General features: G+C 43.4%; 1 protein-coding gene across 1 annotated transcript; it reads left to right on the top strand.

The window, feature by feature from the left end:
- Positions 1-2,506: 2,506 nt before the first annotated feature.
- On the top strand, positions 2,507-5,336 carry LOC147883875 (uncharacterized). Its single transcript, XM_087398736.1, has one exon. It carries the CDS (start codon positions 2,790-2,792, stop codon positions 4,827-4,829), a length of 2,040 nt encoding a protein of 679 aa, XP_087254862.1. The 5' UTR covers positions 2,507-2,789; the 3' UTR covers positions 4,830-5,336.
- The last annotated feature ends 11,219 nt before the right edge of the window (positions 5,337-16,555 follow it).

Genomic DNA, 16,555 nt, shown 5'->3' with positions numbered 1-16,555 from the left:
CACAATCCAAACAAACAAGTTGTTAAAGCAGCATAGTTATGTTTGGGTAGACAGGTAATGCCTGTATTCTCCGGCTTGTTATTGCTTTACTTAGGAATATAGACAACCATATGGATTCTTGGACAATTAATAAAAAGTTTAAGTCACAAGTGGAGTAAGGAGCGAATGAGTGCATGGGTTGATTCACTCCTTACTCCACTTGTGACATAAGTATACATGTGTGTGTGTGTGTGTGTGTGTGTGTGTGTGTGTGTAAGAAATAAGTGTCTGTGTGTGTGAGGCACATTTACTAATTGAAATTATTGTATGTGTGTGTGTGTGTGTGTGTGTGTGTGTGTGTGTGTGTGTGTAAGAAATAAGTGTCTGTGTGTGTGAGGCACATTTACTAATTGAAATTATTGTATGTGTGTGTGTGCGTGTGCATGTGCGTGTGTTGGGGTTGGGGGAGGGGGGGGTGAGAAAAAAGAAGAAGATACTCTTTGTCATCAACATGCCACTTATTATCTGTATGCAACAAACCACTCGAAAGGATTTCTTACTTGCCTCAACACCATCTCAAAATTTATGTGACATGAATCAATATTGTTTAGGTCTTTGTGGTACTACTTCTATGCCCAATTTATACTAATCTAGAACAAAGTGTTTTCCATGCTCTTTCTTTTGCATGTTCTGTATATGTAAGGATTTCCATTGGATTTCCATTGATCCCAAATATTCTATTTTGGAGTGAGATAAGAATAATCTCACTTTCAATGGATGTTGATTTCCTTGTGAAGTGGTTGGGTACATGCTTTTTGGGAATGGTGAATGATATATGGAAATGTTGATTGTACTATGTTGTGGATTCACACATAAATTCCAAGATAATAGGGGAAGTATCCCATGTTTATGGCATGATGCATCACCATTAGATGTCGTCTTTGCCTAGGCAAAGGCGACTCCTTGCTAGAAATTACTATGGAAGATTAAACACAGTCATCCACCATATGTTTGAGTGTCCTTATTTACTTGGCTTTATCCCTACTACCTTTATTGGATCCGCATGACTTGGATAAGTTTATATATGTGGTAGCAATCTTCCGCGATTACAACCCATTTTGGTGTTTTCCCTTTTAAACATTTCCATGATGAATGCACCTTTAAGGGAAAGATTGCCTTTTTGGAGGCTAACCACACCTGCATATAGGTATCTTTTGTAAGGGCCTTTTGGAGGGGAAGTAATAAGAAAAGATGTTGCTCGATTGAGCTCCCCTTTTGAGATTGGACTCGAGAGTTTGAATAGGAATTGTACAATCGAAACTTGCGAAAGGCAAAAAAAATAGAAGGCTCCCCTGCAAGTTTGCCTTGCACATTGGAGGTAGAGAAGCCCCCACTACAATGTTGATGGTAGGTTGAAAAATCGCTATCCCTTTTGTTTCAGGGCTCTTGAGCTAGTATGTCCCCCCTTCTTGAAAATTCAAAATTCTTATTGGACCATTCCCATTCCCACTACACTTGCTCTCGCTTTTTTTAATGAAAACTCTGGAACACTATACTATACTTGCTCTTGCCTGACACACTCCTTTGCACGTTGAAGCCTCCCATCTGTTGCAAGGAGTTGTTGCAGACCCAAGGAACGTCTGTGTGTTCTGTCTGGGTTTGCGATCTCTTGTAAAACGACAGAGCGGCGGGGCGCTCCAAACTGGATGTGCCCTGGGTTTGTGTGAGAAGTCAAAAAGGAAAGGGCGAGGTGGTTTTGGGTGTGGGGGGAGGGGGGCTAAATAATATAGAAGGCCAATCTACCAAAGGCTGACGTGGCGAAGACGTGTTGTCTATGAAGCGAGAAAAAGAGGACGGGCGAGAAAGATCCGGGAACGCTTCTGGAAGGGCAGCGAGGTGGCGGGGCCCGCAGGGGGGGATTGCGTGAGCTGGCCAATGCTGAGGTGGCGGGGGTGGGCATGGGCATCGCAACTGCGGCGCGTGGAGAGGCGACCCGTGATTGGCAGGGCAGGCTCGGGCCTCACGTCCGAACGAGCCGGGCAGGGATGGCCAGCGCCTACGTGGCACGGGCCCGGTGCCGCGCCAACCGCGGGCCACACGTGCTGGCCGGACCACAGACGTGGGCCAATCACCACCGGGCGAAAGATCAAACGCGCCGCGCCACGTACATGTCCCAGCGACACGTGGAGGTCGGAGCATCCCCACGCGAGGGACACGTGGTGGTGGGTTGACTAGGATCGATCACAGCTAGATTTTGCGGGCGGTGAAAATAATAACTGTAAGGAAGGGGTGTAACGCTGACGTGTCGAGATGCGACTGGCGGGCGGGGTATGGAGGAGATTAGGGTGCTAAAAAGGGCGATGGCTAATTTAATAACGGGGGGTTTAAGGGGGAGTTAACTAAGGTAAAAGGGGGGTTAATGAAGATGAACTGGACGATTCTAAAGGGAATGGCTGCCAGGGGGCATGTTCTCTACCAACTTCTTCTAAGTTCTTCTTCTTCATCATCTTCTTCTTCATCTTCTTAATTTTTCTGAGTGTTACCGCCATAGCCAGAGCCTGCTAAGCTTGAGCGCTATCGCCATAGCTCTTCGATCTTTGCTTTCTTTCCATAGACAGATCTTGCTCAATCTCCTCCTCCATCTCCCCCCCTCGCAAGCTCCATCGCCATAGCCCTGCTTCCCCCTCCTCCATAGCCTCCCCCATGGTCTCCCCCCTCCCCCCATAACCGCCTCCTTCCCTTCCCCCTCCCCCTCCTCCTCCCCCCCCCCCTCTTCCCTCCCCCCTCCTCCTCCTCCCTTGCCACCCGCCATGGAGCTCGGCGGTTGCTGCCTCTCCCGCTATGGCTCCGTCGCCGTCCTCCCCTCCAAAGCCGACCGCATCATGTCCCGCTACCGCCCCATCGCCCCCAAGCCCGTTCCCCTCTCGCTTCCCCCTCCCGTCGTCCCTGAGTCCGACCGCACCGCCTCCTCCGTCGTCGCCTCCTTCGATGCCTCCGGCTGCCGACAGGTCCCCGACTCCAGCAGAAGCAGACGCGCCAGGAAGCGCCGGGGCGAACCTCTCGCTTCTCCTCGTGGGAGCAAGAAGGCCGCCTTCTCGAAGTCCGACTCCAACCGCGAGCCCAGCAGTGTCAGCAATGGTACTGCAGGAAGCGTTGCAGAGAGGACATTGGCCGGGGTTGTGACGAGCCAAATCACTCAGTTCTCCCGCGGGGGAACGTTTGGGGCGAAGGGAATGAGCAGGTGTGTGTCGATGGAAACGCTAGAATCGTCAGAAGCATCAGTGTTGGGAGGAGGAGGAGGAGTGTCGGTTGCAGCAGGGGTGGCGAGCGGAGCAGGGATCAGTTGTGGGATCATGGAGAGCACGAGGATGATGGAGCAGGACGCGGGGTTCATGGAGAGAGCAGCAGCCAGTGCTCCGCCATCTCTTCTTCCGGAGAGGAAGATCGCGACCAAGTGTTCGGGAGGCTTCACGGAGATGATAAGGGGCATCACGGGACTCGCGACTGCAGCGGATGTGCACAGTCTGATGCATCCCTTTCGAGCTCCGGCTGAAGCAGCGCCAAGCTCCTCTGCAGATGTTGGGAGAGAAGGGTTCGCAATCGCATCCGCTCCTGTCTTCTCTCCGAATGCAGAATGCGAAATTGCTGTCGCTAGAGACGAGGAGAGACAGGACGATGGTCGTAGCGCAAAGCTTGTTACCCTTCCCTTACTTCCCGACACCCCTTCCCGAACGGATTCCCCCTCAGACTCTTCCGTCACCACTTGCTCCTCGCTTGGCCACCCCGGAGAGGGAAGCAAGCCCGCCAGTTTTAGCTTCCTAGGCGACGAAACCCGGTTGTGCTCATCCGGCAACAGCAACTTCTTCAAAGGGCCCGTTTGCGACATTGCCTGCATCGAGCAGACTTACGGCAACTCGAGAGAGCCGGTTGTGCTGGTGGATGACAGAAGCCGGAACATCGTGTGGCTCAACCGTGCCTACGAGAAGGCTCTCAAGGATACCCTCGACAGGCAAGCGGGAAAGACACCGCCAATGGTTCCATTCATCGATCCTCTGGGTATTCCTACGCAGTTGAGGAGGTTCAGCCAGCAGCTCAATGGCTGCGGGGGGTGCTCATCGGCCACATTGTGGGGGTTCTTGAGGAAACTCGTGGTGGATACAGGAGCAGAAGGCGCTACTCCGTCGTTTCCAGAGGGGTTTCCTTTGAAAGAATCCATCAACTGCTCGCCAGACGTGTTCTGCCGTCTTGGGGAAGGCTCCCACGCCTCTACCACGAAGAGGGGGATGATGCTTCAGGGCTTGGGAGCCACAGATTGCGAACTGGGCAAGAAGAGCAGTGTCATTGTGCCTCTGCCCATGAGGCTGGTTGGCTCGACGGTGAGCTTGGAAAGTGTTACAGATATTCAAACAGAAATAGCTCCATTGTCGGAGAGCTTGGATCAAGTGAAGAAGCAACTGGAGGAAGGCTGCTTGCCTGCTTTCATCACCGACTCCAGCACCTTGGTGAGATGGGTTAACTCTGCTTATAAGCAGATGGTCGGACAACCAGAATGCCCATGGCTCGTCTGCACAGTGGGGGGTACCAGTTCATCATCAACAAGCTCACAGCAATCCCCTCGCCTCACCGGGGAGGTTCTGCTTACCTTCAATGTGGAGGTTCCCATTTCAGCTCCTGCTTTCTCAGGCAGGGCCAACATCCAGTGGACAAACACTGGGGAGAGGAATTGCATGACTGTTCCTTGTGATGTCTCGCGCCTGGATTGCCTGTGCAGTGGCAAAGCAATGCTTATTTGGAAATTCGACATCGATGCTAGCCTCAGGCTCACATGTGGAGCCAGAGAACATGAGTGAGGGCTAGCCCGGATTGCTTCTGCAGTGGCAAAGCAATGCTTATTTGGAAATTCGACACCGATGCTCCCCTTAGGCTCATATGTGGACTCAGAGAACAAGAGGAAAGGATATATTGCTATATGCATGAGTGCCTCATCCAGCAGACCAATGCCCAAGCCTCTTTGTTGGCCTGAAGCTCTCTAGTTATATGTTTGTAAAATCGTCTTCCTTGTATATAAGAGCTATAGTGCTGGGGCTACTGAATAGAAATATACTTCTTGCGTTGACCTCACAATCGGGTGTCTCTCGTTGGAAATTCAGACAGGCCAGAGGATGGCATTTCTCTAGCTTGTGTGTTTCTGTAGGCCGTTGGTATTTCTTTGGAGCACTAAGTTCATGGCAATATGATCCTTGTTCTGTATATCACTCCTGTCCAATTCTGTTATGCAACGCTATGAAAGCTGGTAGTAATTTGTCCTGCTGACAGTGGAGAGAGCTTAAACTGAGGATCCTGTGCATGAAACTTCTTACGAGCAGAAACTGTATTGAAATCTTTGCATAACTCATACTATGATACTCTTATTATGTTCTGTTTTCCCTATGAACTTAAACTCACACTACCGCGCTCTTTTCATTATTTTTTTTAATGTCATGCCTTCCATAGTTAATCTCCTCACACGAGGGGAATTGCTTGTTGGAATGCTCGTACTCTCTATTTTGCTGCATGGTCTGCTTTTTTGCGGTTCAGTTCTTGGTCTTCACATTAATCTCATCTTAAGTGGGGAATGCTTGCTTGGAAATCTCGTACTCTCTATGTTGTTGCATGGTTGGAGATGCGTGCAAAAAGTTCTCATAGGATTACAGATGAGCTTCAACAAACTAAGGCTTAATATTGTTCTCCCTTGCTATAGCAATCCGGGTCATGGCATTTCTGCTACTTGTAAAAGCTTAAACGCAGCATAGTACATGGACTTGCACCTCAGACCCTATTTTTATGTAGATCACACTTTCCATACTGACTATGCAGCCTCTTACCCTGCATAGAAGACCCTGATAATATGCGGTCTTCGGATCACTCTTTCCATAGTGACTATGTAGTATTTATGTTTTATGAGGGACTAGGTAGGATCTAAGGCAATTGATGATGTTGTAATGAAAGGTGATAAACATGAGCTGGAGGCAATAGGTTAGACTCTTTCCATGGGTTTGATCCAAAGGTTAACCATTGTCCTTGATCATTACAGATTTCAAAAACCAAATATAAACATGGAAATATGAATCGATGCATGTGGGGGTGGTTTCATCTTTCTTCTTTGCACAACCACCTTTGCAAATGCAGCTGTTAGCTGCTGCTTTTCTTTTTTTCCTCCTTAGTTGTGGGTCTTAATCTCGTCACAAGAGGGGAATTGCTTGTTGGAATGCGCGTACTCTCTATTTTGCTGCATGGTTTGCTTTTTTGCAGCTCAGTTCTGGGTCTTCACATTAATCTCGTCTCAAGTGGGGAAATGTTTGCTTGGAAATCTCGTGCTCTCTATGTTGTTGCATGCTTGAAGATGCGTGCAAAAAGTTTTTTCTTAGGATTACAAATGAGCTGCAACAAACTAAGGCTGAATATTGTTCTCCCTTGCTATAGCAATCTGGGCCACGACATTTTTGCTACTTGTAAAAGCTTAAACGCAGCATAGTACATGGACTTGGACCTCAGACCTTATTTTTATGTAGATCACACTTTCCATACGAACTATGCAGCCTTCTACCCACCCTGCATAGAAGACCTTGATAATACGCGGTCTTGGGATCACTCTTTCCATAGTGACTATGCGGTCTTCTATGACCTTGCATAATATGTGGTCTTGGATCGCTCTTTCTGTAGTGACTAGGCGTTCTTCTATGACCTTGCATAATATGCGGTCTTGAATCACTCTTTCCATAGTGCCTATGCGGTCTTCTATGACCCTCCATACTTGGATCACTCTTTCTATAGTGACTATGTGGTCTTCTATGACCCTGCATACTGTGAGATTGTAGCACACACCTCAAACACTCTTGTCACTCCTTTTGGATTGGTAACACTTTGTCAGGCACAACCTATGCGAAATATATTGTGAGGGACTTAGAGGCTAGAGGTTTAAGGATGGTGTAAATTGCACCATAGATGCAGGACATAGCGTACCCTAATCCTAACCTGAAGGGATTCATGGCATAGGGTCGAACCCTAACCCTAACCTTAACCTGAAGGGATTCATGTATGTATTTCATAGTACACTTGCTGTACATTTATATATTGTTCTCCCCTCCTCAAAATGGTATCAAAGTGGCTCATGCTCTTTATCATTGTGAGAGTGCAAGCCTTTGCTTCCATAAGGCACAAGCCCTTGTGCTTGTCAAGGTGCAAGCCCTTGCTTCATTCAAAGCACAAGCCCTGCTTCTTATAACATCTTCATGTGAGCTTCCTAGCTCAAATCTTGATTACGAGTAGAGATCTTGGTATTTACGTTTTATGAGGGACTAGGTAAGATCTAAGGCCATCCTCTCCAATTGATGTTGCAATGAAAGATGATAAGCATGAGCTAGAGGCAATAGGTTAAACTCTTTCCATGGGTTTGATCCAAAGGTTAACCATTGTCCTCGATCATTATAGATTTCAAAAACCAAATATAAACATGGAAATATGAATCCATGCATGTGTGGGTGGTTTCATATTTCTTCTTTGGGGTGATTACAAAAACAATACCGTTTCCCAAAGGGTGGGGAGTAGTGCTTCAAGTGTGATGAATGATGTACGTAGAGATAGCAAGGTGGAAAGAAAGTTATTGCATCACTTTCCCATAATCCCACATCTTTGACACACATTTTGCAATGGCAAAGCAAGGCTTGTTTGGAAATTCGACATCGATGCTAGCCTTAGTCTCATGTGTGGTGTCAGAGAACAAGTGTGAGGTCCATTGCTCAATGCTATGCATGAGCGTGTCATCCAACAGAGCAATGCCCAAGCCGCTTAGTAGACATGAAGTTGTCTAGTTATATGCTTGTAAACCCACTTCCTTTGGTAAAACCCTCTCTAGTTATATGTTCGTGAAACCCTCTTCCTTGTGTATATAAGAGCTATAGTGCTAGGGCTACTAAATAAGAGTATACTTCTAGCATTGATCTCAGAATCGAGTCTCTCGTTGAAAATTCAGTCAGGCTAGAGGATGGTATTTCTCTAGGTTATGTGTTTTTGTAGGCTGTTGGTATCACTTTGGAGCACTAAGTTCATGGCAATATAATCCTTGTTCTGTATATCACTTCTGTCCAACTGTGCTATGAAACTTTGCATACCGTTTGCAACTATAGCTGTTAGGGTCTTCTTTTCTTTTTTTGCTCTTTAGTTGTGGATCTTCACATTAATATCATCACAACTGGAGAAATGCTTGTTTGGAATGCTCTTTTTGTTGCAAGGTTGGAGATGCAATCAAAAAGCTTTTCTTAGGATCACCAATGAGCGTCAACTTCAAAACTTCATGCCCCCTTTGAACAACAATCAGGGCTTGATAGCACTCATAAATAACCACTTTGTTTTTGCCACATGTAAAGGCTTAAGGGCACCTAAAGACTATCATGAAGAGGACTATGTACTAATTGTTAGTGGTGTGTTGGCATGGACCTCCATGGTTGGTGATATTTTCCCAAAAGCCCCAACCTCCGCAACTTAGTAGGCTACATTGCCCTAGCTTCTAACCTATGTACTTCTCTTTGCTGAGCTTTCTACATAGCTTTGAACTCTTACCTTGTATAATCTATCCTCTAGGTGGTTTACCTCTTCTAGGTGCTTTACCTCTTCTGCTACTCCCTTGCAATTGATTTCACAACAACAAAGACAAAATACGGTTTGGAAAACTGAGTGCCTCAACAATACTTAGCACCGGAGTTGTAACAAGCTGCATTCTTTAGACAAAGTTTGGCCAAAATCCCAACTAGGCATAACTTTTGATCCTTAAGATATTGTAGATCATGCTTTATAAAATGGTTAGCTCAAATTTGATTTCAAACTTGCACATATTTTAGAAAAATTCAATCCTCATCATTGAAACCACATCTTGATCCATTGCAGCCTTTTCAACGCAAAACATAAAATCGACAAAGATAAAATATTTTGTTGTATTTTATAGAACAGTTGTAGACTTGACTCTAAAGATTATAAATGAGAACTTGTTATTGTATTATATAATAAGATAACACTTTGCATTCTTGTAAATAGAAATTTTATGTGTCATATAACTACACCTTTTTTTAATACAAATTTGAATTTAGCACATAGCAATTTGAATTCAACAAATAGCACTTTGCATTTTACACAAGCACTTTGCATTCTACACATACTATGGGGGAGAGTTGGCATGCTTCCTCTTCAAAAAGTATAAGACCAAGGAACATGCCCTTCCTTGGGTTCATTTCAATTTGCATTTGGCACAAGGAAATTTGAGTTTAGCCAATAGCAATTTAAATTTGGCACATACTACTTTCCATTTAGCACATAACCATACGTTTGTATGGGGAGTCACACTTCCTCTTGTAAGACCAAAAAACGTTCCCTTCTTTAGGTTCATATCGATTTGCATTTGCACATAGCAATTAAAATTTGGCAAATAGCACTTTGCATTTAGGTCATATAGTGGGATATCTTATTATGGTAATGACATTGTTGATCTTAACTTGGTGAAAGAATCAGTGTTAAATTATATTTTATGCATTTTCAAAATGTAGCAAAAACATATCATGTTCGATTCTTCAATAAATTTACTGATGATGAGTAATCATGAGGTAAAACTCGACTACAATCGTTTTTTCTTTTTGAATGCTAATATGAGAACAAAATCTTTATTCTAGTAATTGATATTTTCATTTTGTGAAGTGAGTTAAATTCTAAAGCAGTAGTACCTTATTTATGTGTTCATAGATTAAAGTCTAATGAACAACTCACTATTCATGAATTTAATGGAGCTGCAAAATAAATTTGAAGGCATTTTACCCTCATTTTACAAAGATTGTAATTCAAAGAAAGTGGCCTTGACTTTAAATATTAGAAATGAGATAAGCTGTTATTGTATCATAGAATTAGATAGCAAAATAAATTTGAAGAGATTTTACAAAGATTGTAATTCAAAGAAAGTAATATTGACTTTAAATATTAGAAATGAGATAAGTTGTTAGCACTTTGCATTTAGCATATAACAACACGTTTTCTTTCTAGAAATTGAATTCAACACACAGCAATTTTAATTTGTCACATAGCACTTTGTAGTCTCACAAATCTTCATCTTGCCCACCATCGCCATTCTCCAAATTTTGTTCATTTCTCATAATAACATCGGACCTTCAATCGTCACCACCCTACTTTGATAATTTGAAGGGTCACTCACCTTAAGGCCATGTCCTTGTTGATAGTCAATTTGGACAAAGTAGATCATATACTTACTTACTTTTATATGTGCCATTTGGCCTTGCCTCTAAAAGGTAAGGCTTACTTACTAGACGCACTAAAAATGCTCTCGAATGTTTCTTAATAGCTTTGTTGGCTGCTCTAGCAGTAATGGTGGTAGCGCTAGGAGAAGCGAATGCTTGACTTTTTTTAGCCTCTACTGAAGGCGCTATGATTTTTTGCAATTTATGCATATTCTTTATTCCATGACAGCAACCAAAAGCCTTTAAGTAGATGGAGATTGCACCATTGCTCGCATTTCTCCATCTAAACAAGGGTTGGGTGGGCATGATTAGTGGTCTTTAGGGAAGAATTTAGCAAGTTGAAACCTGGGCTAACCAACTTTTCCTTTTTTCCTTCCACCTTTTAGTCACATTTCTATCTTTTGAGAGCATATTTTTTGGTACCACTACCTTCCTTGTCTTTGAAAATCCCTCCTCTCGACACAAAATCTTCAACAAGTATTGTTCTCTTTTCGCCTGGGCCTTCTGATTCCATCTTCAACAAAGAAATTTGTATCATTCTCTTGGGCTCCCAATTCCATCTTTTCAAGTTTGTCATTCTCTTTTTCACTAGGGTTCCCAACTCCATCTTCAGCCACCTCACTTTCATTGATCCAAAGGAACTCACATATTCTTTGCCTGAGCTTCCATCCCAAGTGAACTACCTCCATGTTTCTCTTCTCATTGTCTCAATGGTTAAACAGAATGCTGAGAAATATAATCATCACAAGAACGTAGCATCCCCCTCAATTTGAATCTATCCTAATATAAAGTTGATGAAAAGAATTGCAAAGAAAGCATGAGGAAGTGGCAATAATGATCTCTCACACACAAACCAAGCACATGGCCTATCTACAATAACATATGGAGCAATGCAGCTTTTACTCAAATAAGAATGTTGGGGGAACAAAAATGACCATGAATTATTTCTATTGGCTTCAGATGCAGTTACAATCCAGCTGAATGAACTAGTATTCTTGCAGGCTAAAGTATAATTATCATGGTTTCTTGAATAGGAAGATGGCAAATTTTTAAAAAATCGATGCAGCATGCATTGCTTGTTACGAAGAAGAATGTAGAGAATTGAAACCTATGGATGGAATGTTGAGATATGGTGCCATGAGCACATGAATTAGAGGCTAAGGTATGGTATAGGAAAGAATTAAAGTAGCCACCCTAGGATGTGGACTACATGATGTGGAGATGTGGATCAAGGATATCAACAAGGAGAGGTGTAGATCAGAGGATCCCACATGTGTTGACTATTCTAAGGGCACTCTCTATATAAGAGGCCTATCATGTATTGTTGAGAAGAAGAAATGCACATACACTCAAGATTCTGTTTATGAGTCCAAGCTAATCTATCTTGGAAACTAATTGACTTGAGGTACATGTCATGAGCACTCTCTTCATTATATTTCCACATAGATTCCATTCGCCTTAGAGCGCTCCATAGATTGTGAGGCACACATGTTTTCTCATGGTATCAAAGCTCCCTTGCCTTCTGCTGAGGCATTGCAATCCTTGAAAGTGTGAGAGAGTGATCAAGAGATTGAGTGTTCATCTTTCATTCCGTTGATGAAAGATTTTCGTTGAGTGATAGAAATTCCGTTCATGTGAGAGAATTTCCATCCGCATATTGTGAGAGGATTCTTTTGAGAAGCTTTCGTTCATTCCGCTTTGAGAGATTTGCTTCTTCTTCTTATGACAAAGAGAGAATTAGTTTGAGTTCTTCTTTATTCATTAGTAAGAGATAGAGAGAGATCTCATTTCTTTGAAAGAGAGGATATGTATCTCTGAGATTAAAAGGAAGCTAATAGATTGATAGACATCCTGAGATAGATCATGAGCTCAGATCTTGAGCTTAAGGAGATGGGATTGGGAAGTGCAGCCTCCACAGCCAACGCTCCTTCCACTTAAGCAAGGCGGCTTTAGTCTCCCGCCATACTAATGGAACAACAGTAAGGGATCAACAAATGAAGCAAAGAGTGTAGTTTATTCAAGAGTGGAGAGGCCCTTATAAGGGCAATTGATACAATGCATGTGCCCCAAAGGAGAGCATCTCTAGATCCACAAATCACTCCACTGATTTCTCAATCAGCCCATGAATCTCTCAATCACACCTAATAGAACCTTCTACCACCTAACCTAGTCACACTAACCACCATGTGGTGACACACAAACTCACACAAACCTTGTACCCTGTGGTACACCCCATTACATCAATTTGTCCTTCATTCACCCCCACAAATTGATGACCTCATCCCTCAGCAGTAGCACATGGGATGCTCCATGGCTTGCCCACCATCATGTGGCAACACACATGGCCCCAACCTGTGACTCACTCCTTGGACTCTTGGCTTACAAACTGGAGGATTGGACAATGACTATGTATGGAAATACCCATGGACCCAACAAGGTAAAACCTCAAACAAAGGACTAACAATCATTCAAGGATGGACTATCCATGGCAGAGAACCATTATTGACTCCATCACACAAACTAAAAATCTAGAAGGCACGGCCAATGTCCTCCTGGATGAAAGTCTCCTCATTGATAGAGGTCTTTGCAACATCTTTAACTTCTTAAATGTTGGTGAAATCATCCTTGTCTTCATGGTTTTCGAGATCACAGGCATATCATTGATGTAGCTTCTTTGTTCCTTGATCTTCACTGCTCCTTTCTTTGTAAAATAAACTTCCAAAAGAATAGCAATAGTAGCTTCTAGTCAATTGGCCTTAGAGACATATGCATGCCTTTCTGGATCAATTTTATAGGTATCCTTACATAAGGCACTCATGGTAAACTGGTATAACAAGGGTAGTGTCTACTCTTGTACTACATAGGAGCTCATGATTGTATGGCAAATTATAGTCAATCAAATACAAGTTCATTTCATACATCAGGAAAGATGCTGAAACCATAACTAAGGCATCTTCAATCAAATAAGCAACATAATGGTTGTAATTGAAACCTTTGTTCCAATCATATCCATTGGAAACTATCATGCATATCATGATATACTCATTTATCATATAAGCCTTCGTCACTATAAACAGTTATCATGATATACTCATTTATCATATAAGCCTTTGTCACTATCAAAATGAGTATAGAATACTTCTCCAAAACACTTTCAAAGTATAATGCCATAGTCAAAGAAGTCAAACCAATGCTCTCCAAAGGCAAAGAGCATGCTGGGAACAAAAGCCCTCAACAAATTTTGAGGTTTGACTTGGTCAACACATTCAAACTCAATCAAACATGCCAAAATGGTCAAGTTTCATATAGTGACATTGGAGGCCAAAATTCATCCCTTTAGGAGCAGCATTCATGGGGGTTTTCATATAGAATGAAAGCATGAATACTAGAGAAGATTCACTAGAGAAGAATCACACAATCATGCATCACGTCGCCCAGCATTACACACTGAATTTTGACTGTAAAATCAATGACTGTGGCCCGAATACTTCACCAACAGAGACGAAATTCCATCAGGAGGTAGCCCTTGGGATCGCCCAGCCTCCTAGGAGTAAGAGGAATTTGAGAATGATTTAGGTATGCAACCAACATTGCAGAAATCTCGCCATGAAGAAGAGGCAGCGGCACACAAAGTTGACTATGATTTGGGGAGATCCCTCTGGTCAAAAAAGTCGCCTAGACATGAGCAATCTCTAGCTTGAAGTATTTCTCAATCCATCGGTCGAATGCTGAGTATTTGCTCTTGCAAAATCTTGGGCAAAGGGGAAGACTCCATGGAAGAGAGAAAGAAGCTTGGTAGGGATGACCACGTGGCAAAAAGTCAAGGCTCAGTCAACCGGCTCTGATACCACATGATGAAACAACAACAAGGGATCAACAAATGAAGCAAAGAGTGTAGTTTATTCAAGAGTGGAGAGGCCCTTATAAGGGCAATTGATACAATGCATGTGCCCTAAAGGAGAGCATCTCCAGATGAGAATGCTCTCAATGGAAGCAAGAATGGAAGAGGGAGAGAGAGAAACAGAGAGCCACACAAGTTTTGGTGGGTGGAGAACCACCCTAATCTTCTTTTTCATTAATTTATATATGTGTTTGAGTATTGTACATAACCGGGGTAAAGGCACAGTGAACTTTAACCCCCACAACCTCCCACTTAAAGGACAATGTGCCTTTAAGGGAGAAAAACCAGTGCCCATCAATACACGACAATACTCAAACCATTGATTAGGTAGACTCTTCGTCAGCATATCTGTAGGGTTATCATCTGTATGAACCTTGATAAGCTCTATGCGCTTGTCCTCAAGTACCTCCCTGATGAAATGGTACCTGACCTCAATGTGTTTGGTCTTTGCATCAAAGATCGGATTCCGTGCTAGCTGAATAGCACTCATGGAATCACTATGCAATGTCGGTACACCTGTATGAATCCCCAAATTTCCCACTAGCCAATCAAGCCATATATCCTTCTTGCAACCCTCTGTGGTTGCAACATACTCAGCCTCTGTGGTAGACAAATCAACGCACTTCTGTGTGCAAGACATCCACGACACTGTACCACCTGCAAAGGTGAACACATAACCAGAAGTGGATCTCCTACTATCCACATGCCATGCATAGTCTGAATCTGTGTACCCAAGTACACGCATGTCTCCTCTACCAAAGTAGATGCACATCTCCTAGGTACCCTTCATGTACCTCATGATGCACTTAACTGCCTCCCAATGCCTCTTTCCTGGATTAGCCATATACCGCTAACAACTCCCACTGCAAATGCAATGTCTGGTCTAGTAGCTATCATAGCATACATAAGACTCCCAACTACTGATGCATAAGGAACCTTGGCCATCATGGCCCTCTCCTCATCTGATTTGGGACTATCTGTATGACTCAGTTTCACATATGGAGGCAATGGAGTACTCACTACCTTCCCCCCCTCCATATTGAAATGCTGCAATACTTTTGTAACATACTCCTTCTGTGAAAGCCAAAGGAGTTTCCTACTCCGATCACGCGTGATGCGCATACCAAGAATATGACCTGCAAGTCCCAAATCCTTCATATTTAAGGCCTCATGCAACTTGGCCTTTAATGCATCTACCTCATAAGTATTCTTGCTAGCCAATAGCATATAATCCACATATAGTGCCAAGATTATCAGGCTATTATCCTTAGCCCTTTTAGTGTAGAGGCAGTGATCAATTTCACTCCTTCTAAAACCTTGGGACCGAATGAAAGCATCAAACTTCTGATACCATTCTCTAGGTGCTTGCTTAAGACCATAGAGACTCTTCTTCAGCTTGCAAACTAAATGCTCTTTGCCCTTTTCTTCAAAGCCTTCCAGCTGCACCATGTAAATTTCCTCATGCAAATCCCCATGCAAGAAAGCTGTCTTGACATCCATCTGCATAAGCTCCATATCCATTGCTGCCACTAGTCCAAGCATGCATCTAAGTGTGGTCATCTTCACAACCGGAGAGAATATCTCATCAAAGTCCACACCCTTCTCTTGCTTGAACCCTTTAGCGACCAAATGGTCCTTGTACCTAGGCACATCATCAACTATAACCTCCATCTTGTAGACCCATTTACATGGCAATGCTTTCTTTCCATGTGGCAAAGAAGCCAAGTCCCAAGTCTTATTTTTCATAAGTGAACTCATCTCTGATTGCATAGCATACTCCCACTTGCATTGATCCTCGCGCATCATAGCCTCTCTGTAGCAAGAAGGCTTCCCGCAATCAGTAAGCATCACATAGTCTAACCCTGGAACAAACCTATCAGGCAGTCTAGACACTCTAGATGGTCTTCTCAAGGGCATTTCAGCTTGCTGTCCCACCTACATATTAGCCACATTTGGCTCATCATTTCCACCAATAGATGATCCATCATCTACCCTTGATTGTATACCTGTGGGAATACTTGGTGGTACCATTTCTTGCACATTTGGTGCATGGACAGCTCATTGAAGACTACATGATCACTGCATATGATCTTCTTTGCTTCTGGATCCCAAAGACGATAGCCCATCTCTCCACTTTCACCATAACACGGAAAATAACATGATCAAATACCCCTGATACATGTAAGGGATACAAAGTCTCACACTTGGCACCCCTGGCCAAAAGCATAGAGCCCTTCTGAATTTTCCAACTTTGAAAGCCAAAAGTGGTGTGAAAACTAGCATCATCTAGCTGACCCACTCAAATAAGACTCTTGGTCAACTTAGGCACATGTCTCACATGTTTTAAAATAAATGCAGACCCATTTGCAAAAGAAAACTTTATGTCACCTACTCCCACACT

This window comes from Dipteris shenzhenensis, chromosome 27 (genome assembly GCF_047967505.1).
Source record: "Dipteris shenzhenensis isolate YYH24624 ecotype China chromosome 27, Dip_SZ_1.0, whole genome shotgun sequence".
Lineage (NCBI taxonomy): Eukaryota > Viridiplantae > Streptophyta > Polypodiopsida > Gleicheniales > Dipteridaceae > Dipteris > Dipteris shenzhenensis.
This window is presented reverse-complemented; position numbering and strand designations above follow the sequence as displayed.